The 25,517-nt window shown below is 35.5% G+C and overlaps 1 protein-coding gene across 2 annotated transcripts in view; it reads left to right on the top strand.

Annotated features, from left to right (window-relative positions):
• The window catches only part of LOC111142435 (Rho associated coiled-coil containing protein kinase 1), a 159,261-nt gene that overhangs the window by 121,871 nt on the left and 11,873 nt on the right, over window positions 1-25,517 (top strand). For both annotated transcript variants that reach the window (XM_022495564.1, XM_022495563.1), the window contains exons 19-27: window positions 3,129-3,289; window positions 4,418-4,602; window positions 6,376-6,445; window positions 8,834-8,928; window positions 15,773-15,938; window positions 16,901-16,994; window positions 17,427-17,515; window positions 21,332-21,520; window positions 22,659-22,818. In XM_022495564.1, coding sequence (XP_022351272.1) covers window positions 3,129-3,289; window positions 4,418-4,602; window positions 6,376-6,445; window positions 8,834-8,928; window positions 15,773-15,938; window positions 16,901-16,994; window positions 17,427-17,515; window positions 21,332-21,520; window positions 22,659-22,818 — 1,209 coding nt within the window. The remainder of the gene's footprint in view (window positions 1-3,128; window positions 3,290-4,417; window positions 4,603-6,375; window positions 6,446-8,833; window positions 8,929-15,772; window positions 15,939-16,900; window positions 16,995-17,426; window positions 17,516-21,331; window positions 21,521-22,658; window positions 22,819-25,517) is intronic.

The following is a 25,517-nucleotide window of genomic DNA, read 5'->3' as shown; positions in this document are numbered from 1 at the left end:
GCTGACCGAGCCTGCGACCGGTTCAAAGTAACCCCGAGCTTAGAGCTTACTCCTCGGCTCTGTCTCTGTAGCCGGCTTCCCCGTTCTACTACCTATAAGCTCTGCGACACTTAGATGCCCCCGATCCTTCTGTGACCCTGCGGGACCTGAGGCCACGCTGACTCCGCGTGGGCTTCACCCCGGTTAAGCCTCTGGAGCGATGTCCCTCAGCGGAACTGACTTTTAAAAGTCCTGATTTTGTGCTCCGCTGCTCCGCCGCTTGCCGGGAGCTGGCCCCTCCCCCCGCGGTCTATCTTCCCGTCGCTTTGGATTCACTTCTCCGCCAGTCCTACCTTTCAGAAAGTGGTTGATTTTCTGTTTCTAGAGTTGCTGTTCTTCTCTTCGCTCTCCCGTTGGATCTGTAGGTGTCTGCAATCTTTAGATAAGCTATCTAGCTGATCTCCCGCTACCTGAAGTAGTCTCAGCCTGCTACTTCTCCGCCATCTTGACTCCTTCTCCTGTTGCAGCAAACTTTTAATTATTACTATGCCAGGAATTGTTCTGCTTGTCAATCTGTTATTCCCACTTAGGCCAGAGTGATCTTTTTGAAATTAAAATCTTAACTGTGCTGGGACGCCTGGGTGGCTCAGTTGGTTAAGCAGCTGCCTTCAGCTCAGGTCATGATCCTGGCGTCCTGGGATCGAGTCCCACATCGGGCTCCTTGCTCGGCGGGGAGCCTGCTTCTCCCTCTGCCTCTGCCTGCCATTCTGTCTGCCTGTGCTCACTCTCTCTCTCCCTCACTCTCTGACAAATTAAAAAAAAAAAAAAAAAATTTAAAATCTTAACTGTGCTAGTCATTTTTAAAATCCTTTTGTCTTTTCAGTGTTTGCAAGATACATGTCAGACTTCTCATGACATAAAGAATCTTTGGGTTAGCACTTAATCTGTCTTTATAGCCTTGCTGCTCTGCACTTTCTTACATGTATCTCGTGATTCAGCCGTATTAAACTACTTTTATTTCTTTCACATTTGTTAATTATTGGCTGTCTACTATAGACCAGGCATACCTGGGAGTATATACCACAGAATAAGACTTATAAGAACCCTGTCTCTTAGAGATTATATTCTGATGGTGGATATAAACAAAAAAAGCAAATAAATGAAAATAGGTACAGATTGTAATCATTAATATGAAGAAAATCCATGTGATAGTTTCCAGGAATTGCTATGTTAGATGTGATTCTGAGGAAAGGCCTCTCTGAACTAAATATATGAGTCAAAATGAACCATCCATTGAAAGAGCAGGAGGAAGTATGTTCCAGGTAGAAGAGGTGGTAAGTTTAATACTCTTATTCTAAGAATAGTGGATAGCCATTGTAGTGTTTTGAGCTGTGCTGGAATGTGTAATTTACGTCTTTAAAAGACCACTCCTACTACTGTGTGGAAAATGCTTTTGAGAGAGAAAACAGTTTAAAAAGGAGATCAACTAGAAGGCTCTAGTCTGTAGGCATTTGTGGTAGTAGAGCTATAAAGACATGGAGATACAGAAGGTAAGAGTTGTAAAGAATTGGATGGAAAGAGGAAAAAGAAGGAATTAAGACTCAAGCTTTTTAATTTTAACAGTCGGATAGATGTTAATACATTCTGACTTTGAGATGACTGAGATTGGAGGGGTTTAGGAGGGGAGGGAAATAAAGTTGTCTGTTTAGATATGTTAACTTTGAAAAGCATATTAGATATGTAGGTGGAGACATCAAATAGTCTAAGTCTGGAGCTCAGAGGAGAGGTATCAATTCAGGAGCCATCCATATAGAGCTATATGGAGAACTTGATGAGATCAGCTAAGGGAAGAAAAAAGGCAGAGTAGAAAAGGAATCATAAGGAGCCCTTTAGGTAGTCTAACATTTGGAGGTCAGATAAAAGAGGAAAAACCAGCAAAGGAAACCAAGAAAGAACAGCCAAAGGGGGTCACAGGAATGCCAAAAGAGTATGGTATTAGAACTTGAAGAGTATTGGAAAAGTGAGGAAGTCGTTCAGTATATTGAATTCTGTTAAGGTCAGTAAAGATGAAGACATGAACATTGTGTGTCCTCTGCATTTTACAAGATGGACGTCATTGGTTATCATACAAAGCAGTTTCAGTGGAATGCAGGAGATAGAAGCTAAATGGAAAGTAATAAATGGGTAGTAGATGAGGCATTGGAGACAAGAAATGTAGATAACTCAGAGGTTCGTGAACAGAGATGGATGGTAGCTGAGAAGGGATATGAGATCAGTAGAGGATATTTTAGGAGGGGAGATAATAAGATTATTATGTTGATGGCAGTGATTCATTTGGAAGCAGGTAATTGTTGAGGTAGAGAAGAGATGAAATAATTGAAGGAACAGAGTCCAGAACAGAAGTGGATAGATTTATGTTTGATTAGAGATGGGAATTAAGAGGTGATGATTATTGGTGTGGCTAAGTTGTTTGTAGGGTTGGGGGGAAAGATGAGGAAGTTCTATTCTAATGGTTTCTGTTTTATCATCTTGAGGTCACTCTCTGAGAGTAGAAAAGCAGACTCATTAAGTTTGAGTCATTTGGTGCAACTTAGTAGGTTTAAAACCTTGGAAATTTAACCTCTCAGAACTTTAGTTACCAAATCTCAAAAAAGGAGCCTCACTGTAGTCTAGTATCTTCTGCTAATGATTAAAGTAGGTATTATTATACTACCATGGAATCTTGTTTATCAGAGATGCATAAATTAGAATTCCTATCAGCCTTAAGTCCACTGTTCTGGAACAATGAAAGGTATAGATGAATAACCACTGCCTTACTTCTCTCTGCTTTTATCTGCACTACCCCCATTTTTCTTATTAGTTCACTTTTTTCCCAGCTATATTTTCACCTTCTGGTCTGAAAATGGCTCTGAATAATCTCTCATATCATTGGGCATGGGCTGGATTTAGGAGTTTTATTACTTTATTATACTTTATAACTCCCTTCCTTTAAAGATCCTACTATACAAATAATTCAAAACATTAGGACTTCTATAGTGAATAGCTCTATTAGAATCCCAGGACAAAAACAGTAGGGATTTTTGGCACCAATTTGTTTTATACAGCCCATGAAAATGAAAATATGTATAACTTTTTTTTTTTTTCCACAGAAATGGAAAAAAAGCTGAAGGAAGAGAGAGAAGCTCGAGAGAAGGCTGAAAATAGAGTTGTTCAGATTGAGAAACAGTGTTCAATGCTAGATGTTGATCTGAAACAATCTCAGCAGAAGCTTGAGCATTTGACTGAAAATAAAGAAAGGATGGAGGATGAAGTAAGAAGAATAGTACTGGTTTTATTCATCTTATAGAAGAGAAACATAAGTTATGACTGAAAAGTCATTATCTGTAATTTAAACACCGTGGAGAAGATTTGAGTGAAATAACCTGAATGTATATGTGTTCACTGCTCTGAGGTCACCACTACACCCTTACCTCCTAGGATTTTCCTCTACAAATAGTTTAGTGAACATTCACACCATAAGGTCTATGTCATTTGGCACTATGACAGTACAACTCTGTAGAAGTGTTATAGCTCTTCCCCTGAAGAATCTGACCATCTGCTTTTTTTTTTTTTTTTTTTTTTTTTTAAGATTTTATTTATTCTGAGAGAGAGAGAGATCCCACAGGAGCAGAGGGAGAGAAAGTAGACTCTCCGCTGAACAGGAAGCCCCAGGCAGGGCTCAGTTCCAACTCTGGGACCATGATCTGAGCCAAAGGCAGATGCTTAACCAACTGGTAGCTCAGTTGGTTAAGCGTCTGCTTTACTAACCATGACCATTCTGCTTTAAAAAAAACAAAAACAAAAACAACCTTTACTGTAAAGTTACCTCGTAATCCCAAAGAGGAACAGTTGCTCTTAGATTTCAAGAAAAGTGTTAAACCACAGAGTTTTGACCAGTTTATATTGATAGAAAGCACAGGGTACACTTTTAGAAAGCAGTAAATAAAAAGATAAAATGATATTATATCCTTGTGGTTTATTATAGGAGGGACGAGATATTACCATTATTTAAATATTGAGTAAGACCTCAAAGATTAATTATCTGAGAGTCAGAAGCCAGAGTTGGTAAAGGGAACATTATCAGTGGTGATGATAATAAAAGAGTGATTAATGAGCAAAGATAGGTAATTGAAGGACAAAAAAGGACTTGATGTATCCAGAGAAGAAAAGACATACTGAGTAGTAATGGGAAACTTGGGGATCAAAGTATTGATAGTCTTTTAAACTTAAAATGGGAGGCTATAGGTGAAAATACTTTTAGAAAATAAAATTACCTCTCTCCCTTTGCCCTCTCCCCTCCTTGCCCCCCCATTCTCTCTCTCTCTCTCTCAAATGAATAAGTCTAAATAAATAAATAAATAGTGAAATTTAAGATCCCAATTATTTTTCTCATTCATAGGTTAAGAATCTGTCCCTTCAACTAGAGCAGGAATCAAACAAGCGGCTGTTATTACAGAATGAATTGAAGACTCAAGCATTTGAAGCAGACAATTTAAAAGGTCTAGAAAAGCAGATGAAACAGGAAATAAATACTTTATTGGAAGCAAAGAGATTATTAGAATTTGAATTAGCTCAGCTTACAAAGTAAGTCTCAAAAATAACATTTTTCTTTTTTGTGTTATGTATTTGCTTATGTTTGATATTTTCTGTGTATAGAAATATTGTATTTGGAGTTTGTGAAAGGAAGACTTCAGAAAAATTCATTTAGAAGTGAAAGAATTTACTTGCAAAGATTTGCAAGGGAGCCTTAGTAAATAAAAAGTAGAGATCTTTCAAAGGAGAAAAAAGGAGATTATCAAGACTACTTACTGACTTTACCATAAAACCAAAAGCTACAGATTTGTCATATTATTTTCATACCTACCAGTCATGTTTGTTGACACTTGAAATTACAAAAATCAGGGATAGGATTCAGTACCTTATGGGAAATGTTCAGTGTTTCTTTATTCTAGAAGCTAGAGTTAGACATGATGACCCTGTATCTGTCTTTTTTTGTTCCTTTGGTTCATCTCCGAATGCAAAGTACCTTTTTTCTTCCACTCTGCGATGTGATGTGTTTGTTCACTTACTTGAAGTGGAGACAAAGCAAGGTGTCATTATTGCTTGCAGAATTTGTATAAAGACATCCTTCAGAAATTTAATGTCAAAGATGTGTGTATCTTATGCCAAGTCATGTGTTTTTATTTCCTCTGGGTTTCTGTTAATATATCTTCCTTTGCCACCTTCATTTACAACATAGTAATTCTTGAATAAAATTGTCGGGTTCTGTTTTGTTGCATTTATTTTAGCGAAATTCTTTTCTGCCTTTTAGAGCCATCATTTTTGTGTAATGTGTTTTATAGTTCTCCCAAAATAACTTTCACTCACCATTCAGTGAACATTTATTATGTCCTTTTATCAACCATATGCCTTGGTAGATACAAAGCTATTGCTGTCTAATATGAAAACCTAGCAGATGTAGACAGAATTGTTTACCCTTGGCAGTGAATGTCTGTGGGTTGCATTGTCAGGTAACAGATAATTGTCTTATCTGTTTCTGAGTGAATCATGTTCACGTGTATATTATATATATATGTAGATGTGTCTGTGTTCCTTCTCCTTTATCAGTTATTGTTCTTGCCTCCTTTCTTATTCCTTACCTGGGTTTTCATTTCCAGCCCCATCCCCATGCTTTTTTGGATATCATGTATAGTACTATATGTATATGTAATGTATAGCATATATAATATTATTAATATTTACTAAATATTTTCATGTCCCCTCTTTTTATTTGCCTACTTTACTACATAAGACACTTAAAATGTGTCCCTAAAGGACACCTGGGTGACTCAGTCAATTAAACTTCGGCCTTCAGCTCCGGTCATGATCCCAGGGTTCTGGGATCGAGTCCCGAGTTGGGCTCCTTGCTCAATAGGGAGCCTGCTTCTCCCTCTGCCTGCAGCTCCCCCTGCTTGTGCTCTGTCTCTCTTTCTGACAAATAAATAAATAAAATCTTCTAAAATAAAAATAAAATATATTCTAAGAATGCTTTTCTCTATAAAAATTTACCAAAAAAGTATCATTTTTATTGTTGCAACTTGGATTAATCCACAATTAACATTCTCCTAAAAGTCACCTTCAGTAGAAAACAGTTTCCTCTACTTTGCGTGATATCACTTTATAAGGAACAAAATGGAACCAGACAGCATGATCTGACAAATATAATCATAAAAGTAATACTGTGTAATGAAAAACAATTTTTAAAAAGCAAAGGTCATTTTAGTAAACATTTTTATTTTTAGCAACTTTAATAAATAGAGAATAATATAAAGCCCAATGTAAATAGCATTCATTTATTGTTTTCTCTTTTACCTGAAGACAGTATAGAGGAAATGAAGGGCAGATGCGGGAGCTACAAGATCAGCTTGAAGCTGAGCAATATTTCTCGGTAAGAATCATTTTTAACACTTCACTTGAAACAAGATATTAAGATTTTTAATGTGAATTGTGACATTTTTTCAAATGACCATGAACTGGTTTTCTCCCCCTTTTAATCTCCCCATCTCTACATTTCATTTCTGAATCTGAGTTCATGGTCTGTGTACGTTGTAAAGAAATGACCATTTTTGTGAAATATTTCTAGAATTGCTTCAAACTAAAGCTATATAGAAGACTTCATTAAGGGGTGGTTGGAGTGTCAGTATTTTCATGCATGGTTCATGTATGCACGTCACATTTGTAGGTATAACTGCATACAGTTATAGGTAGAGTTAATGCTCAAAAGCTTTGGTCTTGTTTTAGCTCCCTGTATGCACTTCATGCATCTGTTTTGCTTTTTCCTCTGTAGAAGTCGTTCTAACTCTTACTGGCTGCAGGGCAGCTTATTTTCACTACTACTTTAACATTTATAGCCAGTGCTTTGAGATTTTTATTTTTATTTATTTATTTATTTTTTTTTTTGCTTTGAGATTTTTAAAGCCTCTGCATTTTTTGTTTCTTTTGGTTGTCAGGTTTATACTCCACCATTTCAACTTAACATTTACCTAGTTTCTCCATTACTATTAACCCTGGCAGCTGCTTTTTCTACAAGTCTTAGTGCAGTTAAGTGAGAGAGTTTGAGTTGTGTTGGTGAACATGTCCTAGAAACCAAATGAACAGTATTGGAAATAATTATTTCCTTAATAAAGAAACTGAACACTGATAGAGCTCTACAGAACTTTTCACATGTTCAGAGCTTCATGGTGTACTCTGCTCCTGTCCTAAAAACATGGTGACTTTCTGTTTTTTGCCTGTTTCTTGACTTGTTAGACTATCACTGAAATATGTTTTTAAATTTTAAAAAAATTCAGTAATATTGAAAAATTTTTCCTTGGGTAGAGATTAATCTTACTTGTTCAAAGCCACTTGTTCAAAGACCACTTCTGCAGTGGTGTATAATACCATGCACACTTTCTTGTCCATATGCTTTCACAGAATAATCTAATACCTCTTTTATTTACATTCCCATTGAAAAATTTGTATTTTTCCCCTAGAGAAGTGCTATTTCTTAGAGGGATAAGTAAGTTTACAGTTTAAAAGTAATTCTCCACAGCTATTTGCTGGTCCTTACTATTTTTTTTTCCTTATCTTGTATATGAAAAAGGATAGTTTACAAAAAGAGACTGCAGAACTGGAAGTGTCCTTTGTAATCATAGCACCTTAACAGAACATGGGTCTAATGCTCCCTCATATCTGTTAAATATTTGTTGTTGGAGTTGGCAAAAGCTGAATGAATTTTGTAAGAACCATTGTTCTATAATAAGTATGTTTACTTGTTAGCAGAATGTTTGATGAATCTTGTTTGTGGTATTTTGTTCATGCCTCTCAACCACCCACTCAATCCCACCTACCTGAAAAGAGAAGTGGTTTTTCTAACATTATTCACTTTAAGAATTGATAAAACTTTTAAATGAATAGTGCTTGCTAAATTTCTTTATAATGTTTTCCCAAATCAATATAATATTTAATGTCCTTGACATATAATTTCTATACAGTTACTTGTAGCAATTTGAAGTGTACGTTTTTTTTTTTTTAAAGTTTTTTTTTTTTTAAAGTTTTTTTTTATTTATTTATTTGACAGAGAGAGATCACAAGCAGACAGAGAGGCAGGCAGAGAGAGAGAGAGAGAGAGAGGGAAGCAGGCTCCCTGCTGAGCAGAGAGCCCGATGCGGGACTCGATCCCAGGACCCCGAGACCATGACCCGAGCCGAAGGCAGCGGCTTAACCCACTGAGCCACCCAGGCTCCCTGAAGTGTATGTTTTGACGAATGTGTATACTGTGTGACTACCACCAAAATGAACATATAAAACCTTTCTTTCACCACAAATTCCCAGTGGCCCTTTGCAGTCCCTCTTCCCCACTTACCTCTATTTTCAGGTAACCCCTGATTTTGCTTTCTGTCACAATTGATTATTTTTACCTGTTCCAGAATTCCACATACATGGAATCATGCAGTATATAGTCTTTAGCACCTGTTTTTTTTTTTACTCAGCAAAATATTTTTTAGGTGTATTATGTCATTTGTATCAGTAGGTCATTCCTTTTTATTGTTCAGTATGGATACTCCACAATTTTTAAAATTCATCTGTTGATGAACCTGATTGTTTACAATTTGTGATAAAGCTGCAGTGAAAAGCTGCATGTACAAGATTTTGTGTGGATATATGCTTGCATTTGTCTTGGGTAAATACTTGGGAATAGAATTGTTGGATTGTATGTTGTTTAACTTTATAAGAAACTACCAAACTTTTTAAACTCCTCATAAACATTTATTTCTCCCAATCACTTATTTTGCAGACACTTTATAAAACCCAGGTAAAGGAACTTAAAGAAGAAATTGAAGAAAAAAACAGAGAAAGTTTAAAGAAAATACAAGAGCTACAAAGTGAAAAGTATGTCTATCCATTTTTCTTTAGAACAAGAATCACTATTACATCATAGCATTCTTTAAGTTTAAAAATAGAGAGTAGATGTGCCATTATTCTGATGGGAATGATATAGCAAATCTCATTAGGCTAATGCAGAACAAATCAAACTAAATTTAGACTTTATGGTGAAGAAGTCCTACATTAATGCTATGGTAATTGTACAGAGATTTGGTAAACTCTTAACATTAAATTGTTTTCAGGGGTCTCTCAATCTTTAAACATCTATTTGTATTTAAATAGTTCATGTTGTACTTGTAAGTCCTTCTTTTATGCTAGGTAAAGGTATTTAGGGTCTCCCTTTTAGTTATTAGGCAGGTTAAGTTCCATTGCATATCTGCTTAGGGCCTTAGAAGAAGACCTAAAGCTATTTAAGTATAACAACTTCTTATAGCTAGGTGGAACAGATATTAAAACTAGTTTTCTGACATATTTATATTCTCTTTTCATGTAGAAATTTAAAAAACTTAACCATTTTATTGCTGAAACCAAAAATACATTAAATATTGTAACATGCACAGATCTATGAATTATATGACAAATGTTATTATAATTACCACCCATGAAAAAGACAGAACCTTGCTATCCACTTTAAAAGCCCACTGTATTCCCTCTTCTTCCCCCACCACTAAATAATCACTATCGTAACACTTATTTGTTGATGGAACTGGGTCATTTTTCCTGTATAGTTTTCCTCAGTTGCACTGATTTTATTGATTCCATTTCCACAGTTGAACATTTTTGTTCTGTGTTTCCTGCAAATCTATGGTTAAATCTAGAACTGTGCTATCCAATATGATAGCCCCTGGTTTTATGTAGCCATTTAAATTTGAACTTATTATTTAATTTTATGTATTATGTACATATGTATAATATGTAATTTTATGTATTTTATGTAGCCATTTAAATTTAAACTTATTTTTATAAATTTAAATTTATTTAAATGAAGTTTAAAATTTAGTTTTTCAGGTGTACTAGCCACATTTCAGGTGCCCAACAGTCACATTTAGCTAGTGTCAACCATATTTGACAGCACAGGTATACAGAACATTTCTATCCTCATAGAAAGCTTAATTGGACATCCCTAACTGGGAGTCTTAGTCATATTCAAGTCTGATTTATATAGGGGTGAAGACTGCCTCATACATAATTGTAGCGTCTGGTTGCTTCTTTGTGTTGTTAACAACCATAGGCACTCAGTGCTTAGATCTTTAATATATTTAGTTGTATCTAAGGTAGGAGTAAAGGTACGTTTTCTGGTTAGTCTCTGTGACAGTGATAGACCCCTGTTATAGTCTATTGCCTATCATTTGTATGGTGTCTGCAGTGTAATACGCAATCCCATGTTGTGTGCATTCACTGTGAAGAGAGCACCCAATCCTCCACATACCATATTGTTCTATTGGGTTGATATGTTTGCCCTTGTTTGATCTATTTAAAAGAAATATACTGATCGCCACTAGTGTGCTAAGTACTATGCTTCATGCCAGTGATATGATTATTAGTAAGTTATGGTTCTTACCCTCAAGTACTTCAGAATCTAGTCAGGAGACAAATGTAATTAAGGTAAGTGTCTATAACAAAGTGCTAGGAACTGACAAGGTGGTGTCTTAGAAAGCTTCATTCTTTGGAGTGGAGAATGGATTAGAGGCAGAACTGGTGGATACAGGAAGTTGAATTATGTAGCCACTGGAAAATCTAAATGTAAAATTATAGTGGAAGTTGACAGTAAAAGGAGAGGCAAGTACGTGGGGAAAATAGGAAGTAGAGGCAATAGGACTTGTAGATTTGGGAGTGTGGGGACAAAAGTTGGGGAAAATTTCAGGTGGGTTCTCAAGTTTCTGACCAGGGAAGTTGGGGTGATGGTAGCACTGGTCCCTGAGTTAAGGAATGCCAAATTTGTGAAACAAGGGGAGACAAGATTTTTTCCATTTCAGACCTATTATAGGCAGTGCCTGTGGGTTGTCCCAAGAGAAATGGTTCTGAAATTGCTTCAGAGCTCAGAGAAAAGATAAGGACTTGAAGCTGATTTGACAGTCGTTGTCATATACTGAAACAGAGATAGATGAGATTTGTTAAGGTGATTATGTACATCAAAGTTTATAAACTCATGAACTTACAGTATTATCCGTGTAACTAATTTGAAGCTAGTTGGGTCTGTTCAATGTGTAAGTTGTATTAAAACAAACTGAGGAATTAATTCATCTCAGTTTTAACCACTTGCTGCCACATGGTAACACTGATTCAGTATTACAAGATCTGATTTTTCAAGAGGAGCCAGAAATCTGAATTTTATGCAAAATGTTGGCCCAAATTTATTTTAATTGTATGTCTGGAGGAACACTTATGTGGACTCATTTTACCCTCTCAAGTAACAAGTTATAATCCCTAGTGTAGGATGAGAAGACGTAAAGGCTGACGATAGACTACTAGTACCTTTACTTCTAAAGAAAGGGCAGAGGAAGGGAATGTAAGAAGTAACCAGTAATACAAGGGGGAAAACAGAATAAGATCACAAAGTCTAGGAGAATAGAATACTTCAAAGAAGACAAAGTGATTTAAAGTGCCAAATACTCAAAAAGGTCAGTAAAAAATAAATTGTCCATTATATTTAAGGTTATTGGTTATTTTGTTGAGAACAGTTCCTAAATGGTATTAAGAATGGATATTAGGGGCGCCTGGGTGGCTCAGTGGGTTAAGCCTCTGCCTTCGGCTCGGGTCATGATCTCAGGGTCCTGGGATCGAGGCCCGCGTCGGGCTCTCTGCTCAGCGGGGAGCCTGCTTTCTCCTCTCTCTCTGTGCCTGCCTCTCTGCCTACTTGTGATCTCTCTCTCTGTTTCAAATAAATAAATAAAATCTTTAAAAAAAAAAAAAAGAATGGATATTAGAGTGGACTGAGAAATGACTGGTAAGGGTAGAAGTGGAGACCAAGTGTAGACAGTAGCCATATTTACCTCCTACCGTTCAGCAAACTAATCAGTTAACTCTTCTGCCTCAGGGCTTATGGACTTGCTGTCCCCTCTCCCCTCTTCCTGGAACATTTTTCCTCTGAGTATCCACATGGCATGCTCCTTCACCCTCTTCAGGCCTAGGTCTAAATGTCATCTCAGAGGGGCCTTCCCTGAATATCCTCCTTAAAATTGTGCAAACCTCCCCCACCCCACCTTTATGGTTTAGTACTTCCTTACATGTTTTGTTTTTCTCTGTAGCACTTTCCCCTTCCCAGTATATTATAGCATTTGGTGACTTATTTTACTTACTGTTTTTCTCTCTGCTAGAACTTAAGCTCAGCAAAGAAAGGAATTTTTAAACATTTTGTCCTTAACTCTGTTTCACTGTTATATATGGAGCACCTGGAATTGTACCTATAACATAGTAGATGGTCAGTAAATATTTGTTAAATTAAAAATTTCAAGAAATGTGATTGTTGAGGCAAGGAGATAGAACAATAGCTAGAGGAGAAGTTGAAAAAGAGTCATTTCTTTTTAAAGATAGCAGAGATTTGAGCATATTTAAATGAGATATGGGAAAGATAACAGAGTGGGAAAAGTTGCACATCTATTCATTGACTGAAACAAAATTTCTGAGCACTTTCTATGGGCTGGAGACTTCAATACAGCAGTGAACAAGAACAAAGCTCCTGCTTATAATCTTATAACCTAGAAGAAAAAGGAGTCGTTAATAAACTGATTTCATTAAGGAGGCAGGAGAATAAAGGTGACAGATTGGCCTTAGGCATTGGTAAAGACAAGTCTTTTATTTATGGGGAGTTGTGAAGGAAGTCGGATGGCTATAGTTGCAGACAGTTTTACCCTGAACCATCTCATTGTTTCTTGTTTTCTCTTGCACAGTTGCATAGCCAGGGATAGAACTGTAATTTGGGATAAATAGGTTTTCTGGCATTTTAATATACAACTTAGATACCTTTACCTGAATTTGCTACAAAGCAGTAAGCCCAGGTAGGAATACATTTGTCAGTCTCAAGCCTTGTGTTATAATAGCTCAGAACTACCCCTAGGATCATAGACTTAATTAACATTGGCAGTACTTCCTATCTTTTCCTAACATACTAACTTCTCTGCACTTTGAGATAGCTATTTCATATCTTCTGCTTTCTCCTCAGATCTTCAGCAACCTGTCCTCATCCTCACACTCAACAAACGGCCTTGCTTCCTAGAAGTAGAGAACTTCTGCTCTGTCCCACCCTCATAGCTACTAACCTGTCTGCCTCTGTAGCTATAAACCCTGCCTTCCTTGACCATTGTAAATAAACAAAATGTGCTTTTAACCACCTCGATCCCATTTTCTGCCTACATAAGAATATGACTTCAGGAATCCTCACCTTTCCTGGGTTCATTTTTTTCCTTCATACAGTCATTCTCATTGTTATGTAAACATACATTAAACATCTTTGTAAAAAATAACCATCTTCTAAATGCATTTTACTTCCAGCTGCCATCCTATTTTTCTGCTTCCTTTTGTAGCAGACTTCTTTGAAAGGTGACATTACCATTTATATTCAGTTCCTCTTCTCCCTTTCTCTTTCTAGCTCATTCCAGACTTTTGCACTCATGATGCTACCAAAATAACCCTTCCCATGGTTACTGATAACTTCTAATAGTTAAAGACAATAGTCAATTCTCAGTCCTTATCTTATTTAACAGTAGCTGTTGACATAGTTGATTACTCTCTCTTGACAAAATTTCTTCAGTTGGCTTCTGTGACATCATGTGGCATTTTTTCTTACTGAACTGGCTGCTTTTAACCTCCTTTGCTCCTTTTTCCCTTCCCCTCTCTGAGACCTTTAAAGTTTGGAGGGCCCAAGGGATCACTCTTTCCTTGTTCTCATCCAGCCTCATGGCTTTAAATAGCATCAGCGTACAAACACATTCTCCCCCGAATTCCAGACTTGTATGTCCAGCCGTCTGTTTGACTCCACTTGAATGTTTAATAAGCATCTCATTTTTAACATGTCCAGAAAAAATTTCTGATTCCCATACCTTGCCAACCTACTCCTCCCTGTTTTCCCCATTTCAGTATTAGCAATTCCATTATTTCCAGTTGTTTAAATAAAAAAACCTTAAAATTATCCTAGACTTTTTTGTTTTTTTCTTATACTCTATGTGCAGTCCATTTAAAAAGCCTTCTTAGCTGTAATTTAAAAGTATATCCAGAATCTTATCAGTTCTCACCACTTGTACCATTTCCCATATTGCCACCATCTCCAATTTTGGTACTTTCATTAGCCTCCTAGCTGAGATCCTTGCTTCTGCCATTGTCCCCCAACAGTCTGATCTTAAAACTGCAGCCAGAATAATCTTTTTAAAACCAAATGCTCAAAGTAAAAGCCAAAGTTCCCTATACTGTCATAGAAAGCCTTACAAGGTCTGTTCTCTCTCCCCACTTCTCTCAATACATTTCTCACAACTTTCCTTCATCTCTCACCTCACTCACATTAGCTTCTTTCAGACCAAACTTAGGGCATTTGTTACTAGATATTTCTTCCATCTTAACCCTGTATTTTCAGATGCCTGCATAGCTCACTCCCTTACTTCCTTCATATCTCTTCTCACATGTCTTCTTAGCAAAGAGGCCTCCTTGATCACCCTGTATAAAATGCACATTCACAGCCTCTTCCACCTTTTTTTGTTTTATTTTGTTCTCTGTGGCATGCTATGTACTGTTCATCTTTTTAAAATTGCTTCTTTCATCCCATTAATATATGCTTCCTCAGGGCAGAGACTTTGTTACTACTGTATGTCTTAATTCAGACAGGGGTGTTTGACACATAGTAAACATTTAGGTAAATGCTGGACAAATGAATAGATATTTTTTTTTTTTTTTTTTTTTTTTTAGTTAGTATATGTCTCCCTCCTTAACCTTGAGAAAGAAAATTTCATTTGGGGCGCCTGGGTGGCTCAGTGGGTTAAAGCCTCTGCCTTCAGCTCAGGTCCTGGGATCAAGCCCCGCCTTTCTGCCTACTTGTGATCTCTGTCAAATAAATAAATAAAATCTTTAAAAGAAAGAAAATTTCATTTGTATTATTCCCTTAGTAAAAAATAGATGGAAGTCATTCATTCACTTAGCAAACATTTATTGAGTATCTACTGTATATAGGGAAGATACAGTTATGACTCAGAGAGCTTATTGAACAGAAGTTCTTTAGGAAGAGCAAGCAAACTGGAATGATCTGGTCCTGGTCTGAATGTCACTTCCAAAAAGCTTTAAAGTATAATTCCCAAGGAGCATTCCTAGAATAGTTTATAGTGGTTTACAAATCTATTTATAAGTCATCATAATCTCATTACATTTCAGAACTGAAAGGGATCTCAAAAATCATTTAACCCTCTCATTTTACAGATTTGATTAAATTGAGCTCCAGGAAATGTAAGAAATTTGCCCCGTGTCCTTACCCAATTAGTGAAGAACAGGGATAAGGGTTAAGGTCTGGCCTCCTGGTTTACAAGCCTATTACTTTTCCTCTCTCCTATGCTACCTTCCATTCTGAATCCACAACAAGTTCGTTTTCAAAAGTAGACTGCTTGCCATTGCTGTACTACCTTTTCTTAGTTAAGCACAACAGCAGGTACAGGATTAAAGAGTTCTTTACTTTTACAGTTTTTCAAAATATTAGAAGTTAAATTTATTACTTTTATAGAATTTTTGCATTGGATTCAATAATGAATTTTATTTTAAGCAATAAAATACTTAATTCTTATTGTTTAAATATAGTTTTCTTCTTTAAGCATATCATTAAGTTGGAAAAATAACTGAATTTCTTATATCCATTTCTCTTATAAATCTATTGCAGGGAAACTCTTGCTACTCAGCTGGATCTTGCAGAAACAAAAGCTGAGTCTGAGCAGTTGGCTCGAGGGCTTCTAGAAGAACAGTATTTTGAATTAACCCAAGAAAGCAAGAAAGCTGCTTCCAGAAATAGACAAGAGATTACAGATAAAGATCATACTGTTAGTCGGGTAAGTGTGATTGTCAGGTAAGTTTTATGACTGAAATTTATCTAACTCAAAATAGGTCACATCTTAAAGTGTTAGGGTAAATATGTGTGCATATGTATTTACTTTGACTTATACAGAGTGGTCAATCTGTACTTACGTATAAAATAGTTTATATAATCCAAAACCATTGTTAATGGTTTGTTAATGACTGAAATTCTTATTCAGTGTAATGTGTTTTTTCTCTTTCTAGCTATAGATCTTAATATATTTTATGTAAAGAAATGCTTGGGTTAAATTTATTTGTTGTATTATCTTAATACATTGCAACTGACTTTGTGACCAGAATTTTATAAAAGAGAAACTGTTTTCGGATGAGAAATTCTTTATGGATATCTACAAATTAATCCCAGAAAACCGGTACTACAACTACTATTCCTGAAATTTACACTATTTTCTATATAGATCATGGAGATTGAAAGGGGAGTTAGATTTTTCTTTTGAAGTTACCATGAAGTGCTCTGGTATTAGTAGTCCTGGGTTCAAAGCTTAGCTCTGCCGCTGAGAAGTTACATGGTCTTGGCAATTTACGTTACTACCTTAAACCTCAGATTCTTCGTCTATAAAATAGAAATAATACCAGGGTGCCTGACTGCCTCAGTCAGTATATCATGTGACTCTTGATCTTGGAGTTGTGAGTTTGAGTCCCATGGTGGGTGTAGAATATACTTTTATTAAAAAAAAAAAAAAGAAAGAAGGAAATAATACCTATTCCACAAGATTCTTATGAAGGTTAAATGAAGTATATTTGAATTTAAGTATATTCACTTATGTTAAACCAGAACCCAGGCATTTTTATAACAAAGCAGTATCTGACTCCACATTTATGGAGAATGCAAAGTTTTTTTTTTTTTTTTTAAGGTCATTGTTTTAAATACAAGACTAGCAAAGTGAATGTAACTTAAACCTTTGTGTATTTTGTTAAGCTTGAAGAAACAACCAGCATGTTAACCAAAGATATTGAATTATTAAGAAAAGAAAATGAAGAGATAACCGATAAAATGAGGAGGGCAGAGGAGGGTACGTAAGGTTTTTTGTTTCTGTTTTTCTTTTTTAATCATAATGTTTAATCAAGTTCAGTGGTAAATCTTGAGCTATTCATATTGTGTGTGAGGTTTTTGAAATTTGTTTTCATATGTTAAATAACTTTTGTAGCCTTGAGAATTATCTTAGTAGAACTTAAATGTTCTCAGCCCCAAAAGTGGTAAGTATGTGAGGTGATGGATGTGTTCAGTAACTTGATGGTAGAATCCTTTCATGATGTATACTTGTATCAAATCATGTGTACAACTTAGGTATCTTACAGATTTGTCAGTAAAGCTGAACAAAAAAGAATTATCTTTACAAAGTTACTAAAAGTTATGTAGTGTATACTAATTTGAGTAAAGAACATTGTTAATTTGGAACACAATTTAATGTCATATAATAACACTTTATATAATTTATTAACAGAATATAAATTGAAGAAGGAGGAGGAGATCAGTAATCTTAAGGCTGCCTTTGAAAAGGTTATCAATACAGAAAGAACCCTTAAAACGCAGGTATACATGCTCTCTTAGCCTTTTCCAAATGTTTGTATTTGAATATCATATATTCAGAAATTAATATTTTTTTGTGTGTACTTTTTCTTAAAACTTAGGTTATAATGTTCAGACTTTTCACTGGAACAAATAATGTAATATTCTTTCTTCATTCAATATAGAAGACTTTTCAGAAAATTGGATTTCAATTGAGTTAAGAAGATGTGAGATAGATAGATAGATGGAATAGTAGTCAGCCTTAAAAAAAAAAGAATGAAATCTTACCATTTGCAGCCACAGGGAGAGAACTGTATTGTATTATGCTAAGCAAAATTAGTCAGAGAAAGACAAAATACCACATGATTTCACTGATGAGTATAATTTAAGAAAACAAATGTATGTAGGGGAAAGGAAAAAAAAAAGAGGGACACAAACATAAGAGAGACTCTTAACTATAGAGAACAATCTTAGGGTTGCTGGAAAGGAGGTGGGGGGTAGGCTAAATGGGTGACAGGCATTAAGGAGGACACTTGTGATGAGTACTGGGTTAGTTAATATAAGTGATGAATCATCAGTTTCTATCCAGAAGCTAATACTACACTATATGTTAACTAACTAGAATTTTAATAAAGGAAAAAGAAAGTAGCTTGCCTGATCATTTGACTAGTAAGAACATATTTTAGATTGTACAGAAGACCCATAATTGACGGTAGGAAAACTTAGTGAAAACACTTGACTAAAGCCAAAAGAGAAGAACTAGGAATAAATAAACTATAGGGATGGCTGTATCATTTTGCTGTGTATTTAGTGAAGCAGCTAGATCAGATTTAACTTGATATCTTATCATTTTATTAAGTTATCTAGTAGTTTAAATTCTTCATAACATAGTGTGTACCTCAGTTGATTTTATGATAAAATAAATTTTTTTACCTTTTCTTTTTTTTTTTTAAAGATTTTATTTATTTATTCACCAGAGAGAGAGAGAGCATGTATAAGCAGGGGGAGCAGCAGGAAGAGAGAGAAACAGGCTCCCCGCTGAGCAAGGACCCTGATGCTGGACTCAATCCTAGGACCCTGGTATCATGACCTGAGCCAAAGGCAGATGCTTAACAGACTGAGCCACCCAGGCGTCCCAGTATTTTTTTTACTTTTTTATTAAACATTTGTAATAGCCCCTTTACCACTTACCTCCTCTCCATTTCAGCAGTTTTTTATGTTGCAACCAGATTAATCTTTCAAAAATGCACTTAATATCTGTTGAGAATCCTTCAGTGGAAGTTCTGTGTACCTTTATATACAGAGACCATGAAGAAAAAAGATTGACATTTGACGTTTATTACACAAAAATTCAAGTCTCTGGAGTCCAAAACAACATAAGCTGAAAGAAAAAAACTAAGTAGAGTATTTATAGCAAATACAGATAAATATAAAGAGTATCTCCAAATTTTAAAAAGGCAATTTAATGTGGAAAAAAGGAGGGCATTTAAGAGAAAAGGAAACAGTAAAGAATTTTAAGAAGCTCAACCATAACAGTAAGCCAAGAAATAGAAATTAAAGTAATAATGAGGTATGTTTTTGACAAATGGGCACATTTAAATTAGATACAGTCCTCATATTTGGCAAGAACATGGGGAAATTTTATTTGTATAGTTTTTGAGGGAGTAAACTATGAGAATGATTAACACAGACTAACACATTTTAATGTGCATATTCTTTGACCTAGTAACTGCACATTTAGGAATTTATCCTATATTAAAATCTCCATAAATGCTCAAAAGAAGTATATACAGATGTAATTATGCAACAATATTTTTAATGGTGAAAAGTAAAATTAACCCAACCACCCATCAGCATAGTATTGACAAATCATAATACATCCATGCAGTGCAAAGAAGCCATTAAAAATAAATGAAGTAGGGGCACTTGGGTGGCTTAGTCGCTTAAGCATCTGCCTTCGTCTTGGGTCATGATCCCAGACTCCTGGGATCAAGTACCATGTCAAGCTCCCTGCTCAGTGGAGAGTCTGCTTCTCCCTCTCCCTTTGCATCTCCCCCTGCTTCTCTTTCGCTCTATCAAATACATTTTTTTTTTAAAGTAAATGAAATAGATACATAGTGACATAGGGAAATATTTCTTATGATGTATATATAAAATCAAATTTAAAAAGCAAGTCGCAGCACAGAATGTACAGCATGATTCTGTTTTTAAATTTAAATAGATTTGTAATCAGCTTATATATACATAGGGAAAATTTAGATACACACCCAGCAGATTGAAAGAAGAGACTTAAGCAGAGGTGCTCTTTGATGGATGATACTACAAGGGCTTTTCACTTTCTTCATAATACATTTTTGTGTTTGATTTTTCTTGTAATATGTTAGATTTACTATTGTAAAAAAAAAATATTATGAGTTCAGTGAAGTAAGTTTTTACTGCATTAAAAAATTTATGGGCTCCTCATCCTAGATAGGACCAAATCTACATGGAAATGATAGTGGCTCAGGTTTTTTTCTATATTTTTTTTAAAGGCATGTTTTCTTAAGATTTATTCATTTATTTATTTGTCAGAGAGAGAGGGAGAGTGAGCTCATGCACAAGCAGGCAGAGTGGCAGGCAGAGGCGGAGAGAGAAGCAGGCTGCCTGCCAAGCAAGGAGCCTGATGTGGGACTTGATCCCAGGACCCTGGGATCATGACCTGAGCTGAAGGCAGCAGCTTAACGGACTGAGCTACCCAGGCATCCCCTTTTTTCTATTTTAATGGAAAAAATCTTTTTTTTTTTTTTTTTAACATCATTGCTGAAAATACCATGACTTATGTTTTAGTTTATGTAGCTTAATGTTTTTAAGACTTCTGTCTCATTTTGAATATATTCTTTCCTCTGGCAGAAGGGGTTAGCCTCGGCTAACATTTATATTCCCTCTTACATGCAAAGGGACCTCAGTATGGCCTAGTCTGGTTCCCTGTCTGCTTACTTTTCTCCTTGTCCAGAAGAAAAAAATTATTATCTTAGGCCCTATTGCCTGTGTATTGTTTCATCTGATCGTAATGCCATTCTTGGCTGTCCCTGACTCCCCTCTTTAATATTGTTTCATTTTGCTTATTCAACTCCTGTTTGTCTTTTTAAGAAACATATGTGGACACATAGCAGGTACACCAGGAAGCCATCCCTGACCTCCCAAGTTTCAGTTAGGTACTGCTCCCATAGCATCCTTTTGCCTCTTTTCTTTTTACTCACCATTCTCTACTATAATGCTTGCTTGTCTGGCTCCTCCACCAGATTAGGGATGATGGACGTAACTTTGGGGCATAACTGTATATTCTATTGTTTTTAAGATATATTTATTTATTAGAGAGAGATCATGAGCAGAAGGGGCAGTGGGAGAGAGAATTCCTAGCAGACTCCGCACTGAACGCAGAACCTGATCCTGAGCTCTATCCCACTACACTGAGATCACAACCTGAGCAGAAACCAAGAGTCAGAGGCCCAACCAACTGTGCCACTCAGGCGCCCTTGTATATTCTATTTTTATATCTAGTACCAGTCATAGTGCCTACATTATAACAAGTGCTGAATAATTGTTGAATTATAAATGGATTTTTGCAAGCCTATTTGGTTCTTACATTTGAATGAGATCAAACGGTAATAGTTACTCATGCTACTAGTTATCATGTCCCAACCTTCATTAGGTTCTTATCCTTACACACACAGTCCTGCTTTCTGATTTTGAAGGAAAGAAAAATATATTTTAGTGGAGATTTAAATTAGATATAATTAGATTATAGTATATAATTAGATGATACAGACCTTTATTAATAATATTTTAATATTTTAATAGGCTGTTAACAAATTGGCAGAAATAATGAATCGGAAAGATTTTAAAATTGATAGAAAGAAAGCTAATACACAGGATTTGAGAAAGAAAGAGAAGGAAAATCGAAAGCTACAACTGGAACTCAACCAAGAAAGAGAGAAATTCAACCAGATGGTAGTGAAACATCAGAAGGAACTCAATGACATGCAGGCGGTAAGGTTTGTGTGTGTGTGTGTGTGTGTGTGTGTGTGTGTGTGTTTGCAGGATTGTTTTCTTAATTTGTCATTGCTATTTATACCTGTCATCTGTTGATCTTATCTAGATTTTTTAGTATAAAAACGCATATTCAGGTTTGTAGAGTCCACAGATTGATTTTTATGACTCTGATATGAACCGTGATCTTGAAAAACTAGAAAGATACTCTGTTATCTATTAACCATGATAATTTGAGTAATTTTTACCCATTAGCATTTGCTTGCTTAAAGATGCTGCTTCGAGAGAAACTACCAAGGGTTTGCCTCTTTGACGTTAGACTGAAATAGAGATAGGATTAGGAAAATACTAAGTATAGTCGAGATAGAGGATTTGAAGTATTATAGATTTTTTGTTTTCTCTAATTAGGACTCACTTTTCAGAAATCAAAATATCAAACTTAATTTTTTGATATTTCCTGGCTTGTTAATAGTACAAAATAAAGAATATGGTCTCTGGACCTAGACTGATTTAGATGCAAGCACTGGCTATCATTTGTGGTTTTACTGTCCTGAGCAGCTCTTTGTACCTTTTAACTATTTCATTCGGAGCCGTAAAAGCATTTCCTGTTGTTTTTAACAGGTGTTTGGTGTTTGGTTTTTTATGCTTTGTATTTATTTATTTATTTAGTTAGTTAGTTAGTTAGTTAGTTAGTTAGTTAGTTAGTTATTTTTGAGAGAGGGAGGGGGCCCAGCAGACAAAGAGGGCAAGAGAGAATCTTAAGCAGGCTCCCCGCCCAGCACAGAGCCTGATGCGAGGCTGGATCTCACAAGCCTTAGATCATGACCTGAGCCAAAATCAAGAGTTGGGTGCTTAACCAGCTGAGCTACCCAGGTCCCAGCTGCTTTGTATTTAAAAATTAAAACAAAAGATTTGTTTAAAGCAAGGAGAAAAGGAGGTTACCCAAACAATGTATTACTGAGGAAGAGAACTTACATTTTTATAATTATATCATAATCTGTAGTATTGAGCATTCATGAAGCTTACATTAATTTTTTAGGAAGAGCAACTTTAGATTCTTTATCATTTACAGTTCCATTAGTTCTTAATTTCTTAATGTTGGAAATTTGATAATGATTTTTTGTATTTTTCAAAATAGCAATTGGTAGAAGAATGTGCACATAAGAATGAGCTTCAGATGCAATTGGCTAGCAAAGAGAGTGATATAGAGCAATTGCGTGCTAAACTTTTGGACCTTTCGGATTCTACAAGTGTTGCTAGTTTTCCTAGTGCTGATGAAACTGATGGAAACCTTCCAGGTAAGAATATTCCTGTTCATTCAGGTTTGATTAAAGACATGGAAATTAATGTATGTTTCTTTCATTTAACTTTCTACCCTTTGTCATTTTTTTCCATGGACCTTAAGATGTTTCTGTTTCTGATAGCCAATGTCTGATTATGTCTGCATTTTATAGAATAAGAGCAGTCGAAAGAAATCTTAGGCTAGTAAAGTAAATCTGAGAGGCTGTATCTGAATAAAAATCTTGAAGAACCTTATGAACCCATGAACGCTTAACTCCATGGTGAAAGTTGAAGCTGCTGCTTTTACCTTTCACTATTTAAAGAAAATTATATGTTTTCATGAGTAACAGCTTTTTAATGTTTATGTTTTTGTTTTTTTGTATTGGTGTACAAAAACTAAGAACTGGGCTTAATAATCAAAACCACAGCAGCCTATAGAGAGACCTTTCTAATGTAGTAGTGATAAACTTTGGTCAGACTTTAAGTTTCAAATTTAGAGAAATAGATTAAAAAGGATTGAGAGATGCAGTGAGGGGGTAGTCAATTAAAGACAAAAGTGAGTATGTAGCATTTCAGACTTTTTTCCTTTGTCTTTTTTTTCCTCCGGTAGAGAGTAAATTAAAAAATAAACACCCATTCTTGGGTTTATTGTAGTGTAAGTTATAGTACATTTATATATATATATTTTTTTTTTAAGACTTTATTTATTTATTTGACAGAGAGATCACAAGTAGGCAGAGCAGCAGGCAGAGGGCAGAGCGTGGGTGGGAAGCAGGCTCTCTGCTGAGCAGAGAACCCATTGCGGGGCTCGATCTTGGGACCCTGGGATCATGACCTGAGCTGAAGGCAGAGCTTTAACCCACTGAGCCACCCAGGTGCCCCAGTACATTTATATTTTTTTTAACAGAGGTAGGCAATACACATAAGTTCAATTTAGGAATAAATAGGGTATAAATATACACACACGTACATTTGACATCTACATATCCTTTGTTCAAGGTTTTAGAAGTTTTGTTCACATGGTCATAAACATGAAAATCGATTTTAATTTATGTATTTCCTGAATAGTGTATTAGATTTAACTCTTACTTGTATACCATGTCATCCCTGCCCTCTTCCTTTTGTGTCTTTGCTAGCCCCAAATTAGATACTTGAGAAGGACAGAGAGTGAAATTTCTTATTACAATGGTCAAGGAGTTCCTTCTGTTTTCCCATTATTAGTTCTCTGAAACCTACTGCGTCTTGAAAATCTTGTAGGTGCATGTCCTTTATCAGAGGATCACTTTGGATTTAACAAGAACCTCTTAGTTCAGCTGTTGTTTGAAAATCTTTCAAAAGTTAGATTTAATCATCAGAGTATGACTTTTAGGGATGTTTGGCTACATTCTTGAAATTGTTGAAATGAAATTGTAGCTTAGAGTCCCTCTTCATTAACCCCAAGCTGTGTCTTGAGTTATTTAGTAAAGGAATTCTTACTCAATTTAGTGGAAGTTAAATATCCTGACCAGGTTTTTTTGTCTTTATTCCACCCATTTCCGTTTAACTTTGATTATAATGTCTTATTATGTTTGCCTTGGTTTTCTTTATATTAGGTTAAACATTGCAGAGACTTTATTGATGAATATTACTTAGAATAATTTGAATTGAATGATGAGTTTGGGAGACATCTAAAGAGGAGGCAGGTGACGAGTTTTGTCTTCCATTCTGGCTTATTCAAGAAAGTTAAACTCAGGATGATCAGATGGTTTGATTGGCAGATTTAAATTAGGGCTCCATTTAAATTTCTGAATCCTGACCTAATAAATCCATTTAGGAATCAGTCGGCAAAGAAACTGTAAAATGTTGCTACTGGCTCCATTCTGAGTTACATTACTTAGAATAGCTGTGTATTTTCAGAGATTTTGTTGTAAGGTTTTCAAAATTCAAACCAAGTGAAGGAAAAAATAATACTGGTGGGCATTCTTCATTGCTATAAAATGAGACAGTCAGGTATCCCTGTCTCTTATTAGTGCACTCTTAGTCTTGAAACGTTACAAAGATCTCTATAGTGCTAACTTTCACACTGTATGTAGACAGTAGTGGATAATCTTTATTTTTTTAACCCATTTTTGCATCAGATGTTTTGTTTAGTAAATTAAAAATCTGTTCTAAATCTATTTACTAGAACTTGGGGTGCCTGGGTGGCTCAGTCATTACATGTCTACCTTCGGCTCAGGTCATGATCCTAGGGTTCTGGGATCGAGCCCTACATCGGGTTCCCTCCTCAGTGGGAAGCTGCTTCTCCTTCTCCCATTCCCTCTGCTTGTGTTCCCTCTCTTGCTGTGTCTCTCTCTGTCAAATAAATAAAATCTTTTTTAAAAAAAGAGTTACCATTAAAAAAAAATCAATTTACTAGAACTTAAAAATGGGCGTTGGCAAATAAAGTTAAGGTTTTGCCATCATATGTAGGAAGAACTGTTAAAGAATTCTGATAGTCGCTCTTAATTTAAGAGAGTTACATATGATTCAAGTATCTAAAACTTTTAAAGATAATGACTAATGATTAATTTTACTTAGTTTAGAAAATTAGTTAATTGAACTACAGGCTGAAAAGGGAGAACTTTGTATGGCATACATTTACTTAACAGTTAAAATAAAGGCCTTTTGAAATATGGATCATTTGTTTAGCCCAGCAAGATTTTTTTTTTAAGATTATTTATTTTAGAGAGAGAAAGAG

The sequence above is a fragment of the Enhydra lutris genome, unplaced genomic scaffold, assembly GCF_002288905.1.
Source record: "Enhydra lutris kenyoni isolate GAN:26980312 unplaced genomic scaffold, ASM228890v2 scaffoldscaffold8, whole genome shotgun sequence".
Lineage (NCBI taxonomy): Eukaryota > Metazoa > Chordata > Mammalia > Carnivora > Mustelidae > Enhydra > Enhydra lutris.
Note: the sequence above shows the minus strand (reverse complement) of the source record. Positions and strands in the feature narration are given on the sequence as shown.